The following is a 10,334-nucleotide window of genomic DNA, read 5'->3' as shown; positions in this document are numbered from 1 at the left end:
TGTGTGTGTGTGTGTATGTATATATATATGTATGTATATATATATAAAACATATATATAGCAGTCTGATATAATTTACTCTTAAGATCATTTTCATTTTTATGTGTATAAAAGAGGAAATAATTCTAGTTATAATAGCTTCATTTGGGAGATGAGACTTTTAAACAAAAAAAAATCATTTTCATTGGAGTATAACACATTGTATATGACACAGGGGGGAAAAATCAGCATAGGGTAATTATTTGAGAATGTAAGCTTTGCAGACCTGGCCTCAAGGAGTATCTGGAAGGCAGGAGGACTCCATGTTCCTCGTAATTTTCCTCAATCCCTACCTCAACACTCCAAATTTGTACACTGTACTGTCTACAAGGGAGACTGTGAGACACACCCCCTTAGTCCCCTTTGCCGCCACATGGTGGCCCTGAAGTCCCCCTAGATGGAAATCCTTGAAAGTTGTTTCCATCATTGAAATGCTTCTCTTTAATGGGCAAACGGTCATCGTGATTTAAAATAAAAATTTCAATTGTAAATTTCACATTAGATATTTTATTATAGGTTGTATCACTTATTTTTAAAGAAGGGAGGGAGGTGGGAGGGAGAAAGAAATGATCGAATTTCTATAGACTGTGACTCACTTCCGAGTGGAGGCCCCACCCTGGTTCTCACAGCTGAGATGCGTCAGGAGGGGCCTGGAAGCCGGGGGTCCCGCTCTCCATCGCTCAGAGCTTTTTCCCCTTTGTGATGGAACAATGCCTACGATCGGCTTGGAAATTCTCAACCCTCAAAGCTGGCTCTTAATTTTTTTTTCTACTGCTTTCTTCTAAAAGCTACACATGTAATTTGAAATCGTGCATTTATTGCCCCATCTGATGGTGACACCTCTCCACTGTCAAAGAGTGTGAGGAGACAGAGAAAGACGTGTGAAAGCACCCCGCCCCCCGCAGGCAGCAGGCACCCCGCCCTCGTAGGACTGGAAGGACCTGAGCTCTGCTCAGAACAAAGGACACTGGGTAGTGACTGACTATGTTATGAAATATTTTCTTCACACAACACAACAAAAATACCTCCAGGGATTTTTTAACATCGTGTTTCTAATTTAAAAGAATTTATTTTCTGTCTTTCGCCCCAGCAGCTCAACTGTCGCTATAGCTGCACCACAGCGTTGGGCGCAGTCGTCTCTAAGTGCAGCTCTACCGAGCGGAGGGAAGCGTTGATGATACCACGGGGGCATTACTGACCCGTGGGCAGCAATACTCTTTATTTCTGTTTGCAGGCTATACAGTTTGATCCCGAAACCCACCTGCCCACCATTACCGATGCTTGTACAGGCTGTACTCTGTGTCTGAGCGTCTGCCCTATTATCGACTGCATCAAAATGGTTTCCAGGACAACACCTTATGAACCAAAGAGAGGCTTGCCCTTAGCTGTGAATCCAGTGTGTTAAGGTGATTTGTGAAACCAGTTGCTGTGAACTTTGAGGTCACCCACATATGCTTATCTTTTTAATTGTGACTATTACATTCAGCTCTTTCTAAATTAAAGCAAATATATAATTTCTAGATAAAAATGTATCTAAATGAATTTCTAAATTTTAAAAATGTCTGCTACCAGTGACCATTTAATTAATGGTTATAAAATAGAATCATTCTTTTCTGAGGATAGTTGTTAAATAACTATGTAACCGTTAATTGGATGTTCACTGTCAGTTGTCTGTTATGAAAAATATTAATTTTTTGTGGCAATTAATGCAACAATTTCCAAATTGCCTATGCTGTGCTCTGTCTTTGATTTCTAATTGCAAGTAAAATTAAGTATTTCAGAACAAAGTACAATTTCGCATACAAGAAAATGTTTCCAAGGAAACATTTTATAATTAAAAGTTACATTTAATTTTAACACTGTTTCTAAGCAAATATAATTAGCTCCATAAAGCACAAATGAAGAAAGTCAAATAATTTTTTACTGTGTCAGGAAAAGAAAGCCAAAGATGGTTTGCAAAACTTTTTAAAGGCCCTTTCACTAAAATAGCTTCTTTTTGGTGCTGGATACTGTGCTACTGGATATAGAAAGCGAGAGTATTCAGTAACCATTTATATCACTCATGCCTGAGACAGGTGTCCAGACTCCACCAATGAATCAACATGCTGTTCTTACTTAAATATTTAAACTATGTTCCTAACAAAATAAGATGTTAGGATGGAGCTCTGGTTAAAGCCACTCTCGCTGTGCACGGATCTGTTCTATCTGCTTTTAATAGTAACTTTCATGATTATAGCAATTAATGTTTGAACAAAGCCCGAATTATACAGCAGTGGGTCATGTGCTTCGTTATTCAAGAATGAAAAATATAGTATTGGCAGTATGTTAAATATACCAAAAAAAAAAAAACAAAAAAAAACAAAAAACAGTTTTACTCTTTATTTTAGTGCTTATGTTAAATTTCAAAATGGAATTTTAAAATATATTTTTCTGTTATTGCCATATAATATTTTTGCATTTCTCTATTTTTATAATCAGCAAATAACACCATGTAAATTCATTTATCTCTGATTTGTAGCATATTTTCATATGAATTCATAAGTCGTAAGTCTTTAAGTAACAATCTATGGCACATTTCTATGACAAATACAAGATCTAGAAAAATAAAATGTTTTTATTATACACTTTTAGAAATGAACATTTACCAAAAAAAATCTACATGATTAAATAATAGCAAATAAAATGTTATAAAGTATTTTAAACAACATGATCTTTTGCTGCCTCTTTTGTAAATACAGTCTCATGTCAACCATTTAGATTTTGAGGTGGAGCAGTTTGGGTTAATTCTACAGTGAATTCCATTCAAACGTATACATAATGCTAGCTGAGATCTAATGAGGGTAATGGCAGTGCAGTTATTTAAATGTTTTACTTCTTGTTCCTCTTGTCCAGGTTTCCCTATTGAGTTCAACTCTACTCTGCCAAATGTGTCTTTCGCTGGGCACGGGCCAGGTTTTTTATGATGGCTCACGGGCAGAGATAAATGGAAAATGGCAGCCTACCATCGAAGGTGCCAACTTCACTATACAAAACATCCATGTCACTTAATATTATTCCTTCGATAGTTGGGAGATATTAAGGACTCAAATAAACTGACTCGCTTTTGTCACCATGGGGGCATTTTACCTTTTGGACTTGGTAACAGCTTAGCAAAGAGTTCAAGCTGTCCAGAAAAACATTTGCTAGGGTCATGTAGATGCCATCATAATGTATTACCCCTCTCTCAATATAATGAGAGATTTTTACTCTGGTAGTTCATCAGTCCTTTGGGAATTTTATGAAAAGACATCCAGGGCATATATGCCTCTTCAAGATACTTACTGCCAGGCAGAAATTCTCTTTAGTAGAGATTAAAGCAAAAAGTAGTTCATGACCTTTGCATCCTCCTCTGAGAAGGAGTGGACACAGTGCCGTAGCCCTTCTCTGGGACACTGCAGGGAACTACGAGTAGCCAGGCTTTGAGTAAGGCCACGGCAACCCATGATCTTACCACAGTTTGTTCCTCACACACATTTCTTTCTGTTGTGTCTGCTTTCTGCTTTATACTGAGAAGCTTTTCTTATCCACGTTGTTTACAGGAAACATATCCTATAAACATTTCAATTTCACATGTGTGGCTTCAAGATTGACACAGAATAGAGGAAGAAAATATTAACTGTTTGTGGCAATTAATGCAACAATTTCCAGATTGCTGTCTGTGTGTTCCTGTCTTTCTATTTCCCTGCCTTCTTTATTTTACTACTATTGATGAATTCAAGTTTATATACTGCTGACGGTTTTCGAAAATCACGTTATTCCATCCAGCAAGAGACCACAAGCCACTGGCCCTGACACACACATTTTCATGGCTCCTTCAGGCATGAATGAAAATTTAGGACCAGACCAAGGAGTCCAGTTAGTGAGTGTTTCCTAGGTCTAAGAAGCTGTACTAAATATTCTACATAAGCAATAGTTAATTTTACGTGTCTACTTGGCTGGGCCACAGCACCCAGATACTTGACTAAGCATCACTCTTGATGTTTTCAGGGTGTTTATGGATGCGGTTCACATTTAAATTGGTAGGCTATGAGTAAAGCAGATGGCTCTCCATAATGTGGGTGAGCCTTATCCAATCAGTTGAAGGCCTGAATAACACGAAAGGCCGACCTTCCCTTAGCAAGAGGGGATTCTCCCTCAGAGGGCCTTGGGGCTGCTTCTGCAACATTGACTCCTTCCGGTTCTACAGCAGACTGGCTTTGCCTTCAAACTGTCGCTCTCTCCTGAGTCTCTAACGGGCTAGCCTCTCCTCTCATATTTTGGACTCTCCAAACATCCACAATCACAGGAGCCAATTCCTTAAAATGAAAATCTTTACACACATACACTCACACGTGCACGCACACACACACCCTATTGGTTCTGTTTCTCTGGAAAACTCTCGCTGATAAAACATATACCATCGCGTTTGAATGTTTAAATGATCAAAGGTGGGGCCTGTTGGTTTCTTCCCCATTGACAAATTAGTACATGGGTTTTCAAAAAGTGTGAGTAACTTGTTCCAGGTCTCACAGCCAATTAGGTACTCTGCTAGGTATGTTCGTTATGTCTGTTATATCATCCTCTTTCTCGCTTTTGTTCATTCGGCCATTCATTTATTAAAAAAAAAAAAAATTTATCAAGCAACCACCATGTACCAGGCACTGGGCTAAGGGCTGAGGGTGTGAACGCGAGTGATGGAAGTTTCCTAAATCCCCGCCACTTACAGGCTGCGGGGGAAATGGGCATGCGACAGTTATCACGGCACATGTGGTGAGCGCTAGGAAAACAATCTTGAGAGAAGGGGCATCTAAAAGATCCTCCCTTGACAAGATGATAAATTAAGCCAAGTTTTTGGCTCATAAAAGTAGTTCCTAAATAGGTAGTGAGAAAAGGGCACCTCAAACAGTGAAAGTAAAAAGCAAAGCACAGAGGTGTGAAAAGTCTGGGATGTTCAGAAAACTCCAAGAGCTTCGAATTCGCTAGAACAAGAGAAACACGTGCTGGGAGGTGAGAGAGAGAGAGACGATTTGAATTATTTTAGGATCCCTCAGGGAGTCACGATCAGCATTTTGTTTATTCATTCATTCAAAAACGTTCAGTACCTCATTTGTGCCAAGCGCTTGCTAGTTAACGGTGATTGAGCTAAGAATAAGACACGTGGTTCCTACCTCACTGAGCTTATATCTTAGTGGAAGACACAAAAAGCAAGCAAACAAACTGCAAATTACGGTAAGTGCTTTGGCAGTAACAACAAGGGCCTGGGGTAGAGATGAGGAGGACACTCATTCTTCATAGGGTGGGCTGGGGTGTCCTGGAGCATGGCAAGGAGCCGACCACACAAACATTGGGGAGGAGTGTGTTCCAGAAATGGAAACAGCAAGTGCAAAGGCCCGGGAGTGAAACGTAGTCTGACTTATTTAAATGACTAAACGGGTAGATCAAGGCAGGGAAGGAGAAGGCAATGTCCAGAATCCATAGACACGGTGGACTAGAAGCAGCTTCCCAGGCGTCCTTGAGACTTTTGTCCCCTCTTCCACAGTAACAATTGCAATCGTTCCTTTCTATATAGATAATGCCAACTTTTTTCATACTTACTTAATCCAGAACAAATTTTCCTAGCGTTTTAAAACTCCATCAGCCAAAAAAGAAATCAAAATTAAAATGTAGATAAAACACCTCATTTAAGCACCAAGTAATTTTGTCAGAATACAGGTTATTAACCCCATTCCACAGATGGAAAAAAACAAGGCTGGAAGAGTTTATGTGATTTACCCAAGACTATACATTGTATTCAAACCCTGTGCTGCATTCACCCAGGACACAGTCCGCAGTGCCTGTTCCTCATCTTCGCTTGAGCCTCTCAGATCTTCCTACTAATATCAAAATAGTTAATGATTTTACACACAGGTTATTTGAATCTGGATGTCCCACTTGCCAAGTGCATGGACTCAGATACATTAACTAGACTACCGACCCTCAATTTCCTCATCTACAAAATGGAGAAGATAGTAGTCTTGCATTTAATAAGTTAGATATAATTATAATTTCTATTGCTATTATTTAGGGGCATAGAAACTTCAAATACAGTTTTAAAGAGATAAAAGGTCACCAACAAAAATCTATATTTACTATGCTCCAAATCCGACTGTTGTAGTAGTAACTGGTGGTATGACTTCCTCTGTTAACATTCATCACCTGTAGCCACAGGGGAAAAGTCATCTCACGGAGCTGGAAGATCGATATTTTTTTAAAAAGAAAATAGGAGAACCAATTCTGACCCCCAAAAAAATCCCAATAAACATTAACGTATATAAACATATACATAATTATCTCATTATATATATATATATATATATAAAATAATCTCATTTTACTTCCTCAACTCTTTTTTTTTATTAAGAAGAAATTTAAAGACAAAGCAGTTAAGTGACTTATGTAAACAGATATGTTTAACTGGTACCATATTTGGAAACGAAGCCCAGCTGACTTGATTTTCAGTCGGTGTCCACTCTTCCAGATCATTTTGCTAAACAGGTATTACATATTTTTCTACAATATGGATATTTGGAAATGCATTATTCACTTTTAGTGGCCTTAGGGTCCCAGTAATAGCCTGAAGAAATGTAATAACTGTTGTCTGAATGCGTTAAGATATTACCCCTAGAAATGAGTCTTTACCTGGCAGGATCTGATCTACTTCTATCTATCCTTTGAAGTTAATTCAATTAACAGGAAGCCATTAGACACACTATTATCTACCCAAAGCTGTAACTTTTCCTCTTACCCACAGATGCACAAGATTCAGCAAACTGCCTGCAGAGTAAAAAGCTGGTCCAGATCTTAATGATTCTGTGAGGTTCGTGTAGACTAGCTCTCTCTTTTGTTAATTAATATGATAACATTAATTAATATGGTACCTCTTTTATTAATTAATATGAATTTTCTGTTTACATTTTTTAAATTACAGATAGCATCTTTAAATTGAATAGTCCTATTCGGGTTGGAAAGAAGCATATCTGACTGTGCCTTTGGGTGCGTTAGCCTTTTATTAACTAATCTAGAACACTTATAAACTCTAGATGGGTTTCATCATATATGAATACATTGAAGGACAATTGTAATTGTCTTTCATTGTATCCATCTATACTATTCTTCTAATATGCACTATAAACTGCTGTGCCACATGGAAGCCAACTCATTTTGACACTGGATAGTAGTCTATAGTAGCGAGTCACATTGATTAATGTATCTATGTAGCTACTTGTTTACAGAATTTATATAGTGCTTTTCCATATGTCCCTGCCTTCTTTATTTTACTACTATTGATGAATTCAAGTTTATATATTGCTGGCAGTTTTTGAAGATTTGTATTAGTCACCATATGGGTCAAGACCTCCTCTCTTACCACTAATTTTCTTCTATGTGTTTCTATTGAAAATAACCTGCCTGTTAATAGTGCTGGCTTGTTCATCTTTCTTGGTCTTCTGTGATATCCATCTCCATGTAATCTAGGTATTCGGTCAAAGATAAAACACCAAATATGTATATGCATATATATACACATAAAGATGTACATAAATACACATGTTATGTTAAGGTTTAAGATTACCAAAAAGGTTAAGTTTACATATTTTTCTTGTAGGACTGCACCTTGCTCTTCCTTCTTAAAGTCTGTGTTGTTTCGATGGGGCTTAAACCAACACATGTGGTTGGGTGGGGAGCATGGAATACTTAATAATAACAGTTAATTTTCTCTTTTGAAACTATGACTAAGAGTAATTTTTATTAGTGCTCCGAAGTCTTGCCAACAAGTATGGCCAATGACAGTGCCTCCTATTGTAATATTATTCTCAGCTAATTCTTAAAATAAAACCTTTGAAAGTTTTCTAAAGACGAGAATATGGAATGTTCTTTTCTGCTAAAGATAGCAGTATGAGTCCAAGTACCTAGCAAACCAAAAACACCATAGATAAGATATCTACATTCAAGATAAGAGAAAAAATTAGAGACTCCAAAGCATATTTGTCTCATCCTCACTTCTCTAAATTCCAAACCTATATATAAGAGTGCTTATTAGATAACGAATATTTAAATGCAAACTTTAATATTCCTAAATATTCCTAACTTAATATTCCTAAAGTCAACTCTATCTCCTCAGTTAGTATCTTATCTTCCTTCTCTATAGATAATAGCTTCACCTGTTCTCAGTCACTCAGGATTGATAATTAGATTTATAATGAACTCTTCCTTTTCTTTCCTAACTCATATCACTCAGGATGCTTGATTTCGAGTGACAGAAAACCCAACTAAAACTAGATTATGAAAAGAAAAAATAATTTTATTGGTTTACATAACTGAAAACCCAAGGGTCAAGTTCACTGAAGGTTTTATTGGATCCAGACTTTCAAACAGTGACATCACCAGAACTCAGTTACCCTTCACCTCTCTGTTCTGTTTTCTGTGGCTTTATTTTCAGGATCCACATGTAACATCTGGAGCTCAAAGTTTATACCATCTTTATTGCATCATATCAAATAATATATTTATTATCGTGTAGTAAGCAAAATAATGTCACCTCTGCAAGTTGCTCATGTCCTAATGCTTAGACCCTCCAAATATATTATTCTACATGGCAAAAAAGAATTAAGTATGCAGATTGAATTAAAATGGCTAATCAACTGACCTTAAAATCGGGAGATTATCCTAGACTATCTGGGTGGGCTGAATGTAATCACAAGAGTCCTTCTAAGTGGAAGAAGACAATGGAAGAGAGAGTGTCAGAGACATGTAATTGAGAAATATTCACCTGGCCATTTACGACTTTGAAAATGAAGGCAGGTCACGAGGCAAGGAATGCAAGCAGCCTCTACAAGTCAACTTCTCCCCGCAGAGCCTCTAGGAAGGAACACAGCTCTGTCCACACTTTGTTTTTAGCCCAATGAGACCCATTATAGACTCCGATCACCAGAACTGTAAGATAATAAGTATTTGTGTTGCTTTAAGTCACTTAGTTTGTGGTAATTGGTTACAGCAGCAATAGGAAACTCAAACATTCTGCAAGGATCAAGTGCTTTCTGTGGGCTCTTATCTTTCTTCTATATCCTTGCTGTCACCAAGATTGGGTGAATGGATGATGAATGGATCAAAAAAGCATCAATTACGATCTGTCCACATTTTATTCCTCCTATCCTTTGCCAATTCCTATCACTTCTACTTCTGATAATAAGAAGCGTCCACTTGTCTGCTTCTGTTCTCACTGTCCTACTTAAGGTCTTTATCAGAGGGTTTAAAGAGATGATTTTTAAGGTCCATGCTAATTCTGTGTTTCTAGAATCTGGTATCTAAGATGTAAAGAAAAAATGTCTAAAGTAGCTACTTACATGAACTTAGAATTAAAAAGTAAGCATTTATTTGTGCTTAAGAAATAGAAGAGTAGCAAATATGGGAGATGAGACTTAATAAAAAGTAAAGTCAAATATTTTCAAAAGGAAATTTCTTATGGTTTTATCTTATGCACTAACTTTAATTTTCATAAACTTTTTTTTATTAAAATGTAACATATTCAGAAAAGTGCACAAGTCATAAGTTTCAACTTATCACACAAAGAGAACAACACTCATTTAACCACCATCCAACTCAAGAAATCTCCCTGCATCCCAGAAGCCATCCTCAGACCTTTTGTATTCCCCCAAAGTAAACACTGTCCTGACCTCTCTAACACCATGTTAGTCTGCCTATTTTTGAACTTCATATAAATATAATCACAGAATATGTTTTTTTTTTAATGATTGGTTTCTTTCACTCAGTATGTGATAGTAGCTTGATCATTTTCATTGCTGTGTATTATTCCAGTACACAAATAAGTCATAATTTGTATCTCTATTATTATTGAAGAAGATCTCCATCGTTGGCAGTCTTTTTTACAGAGTGAGAAAATATATTTGCAATACATATAACTAACAAAAGACTCATGTCCAAATATAAAAACAACTCCTATAAATCAATGAGAAAAGGGCAGATCACCAATAGAGCAAATGGGCAAAGACCAGAATAGACAATACACAAAAAGAGGATATTCAAATGATCAATAAATGGATAAAACAGTGCTTAACTTATTAGTCATCAAAGTATTGAAAAATTAAAACACTATGATTTCAGAATCCAAATCTTGAATAAGATGGAAATCTGCTAGATAGGAAAAAAAAAAAAATCTGAAAGAATTACAGCAAATGGAAAGTTCTGAACCTGCCAGGCCCCTAACCAGATTGCATAATTGAG

The 10,334-nt window shown here is 36.9% G+C and overlaps 1 protein-coding gene across 2 annotated transcripts in view; it reads left to right on the top strand.

Annotated features, from left to right (window-relative positions):
• The window catches only part of DPYD (dihydropyrimidine dehydrogenase), a 707,946-nt gene extending 705,255 nt beyond the window's left edge, over window positions 1-2,691 (top strand). For both annotated transcript variants that reach the window (XM_006919549.3, XM_025038477.1), the window contains one exon: window positions 1,273-2,691. In XM_006919549.3, coding sequence (XP_006919611.2) covers window positions 1,273-1,443 — 171 coding nt within the window. In that variant the 3' untranslated portion in view covers window positions 1,444-2,691. The remainder of the gene's footprint in view (window positions 1-1,272) is intronic.
• The last annotated feature ends 7,643 nt before the right edge of the window (window positions 2,692-10,334 follow it).

The sequence above is a fragment of the Pteropus alecto genome, unplaced genomic scaffold (genome assembly GCF_000325575.1).
Source record: "Pteropus alecto unplaced genomic scaffold, ASM32557v1 scaffold106, whole genome shotgun sequence".
In the NCBI taxonomy this organism is placed as follows: Eukaryota; Metazoa; Chordata; class Mammalia; order Chiroptera; family Pteropodidae; genus Pteropus; species Pteropus alecto.
This window is presented reverse-complemented; position numbering and strand designations above follow the sequence as displayed.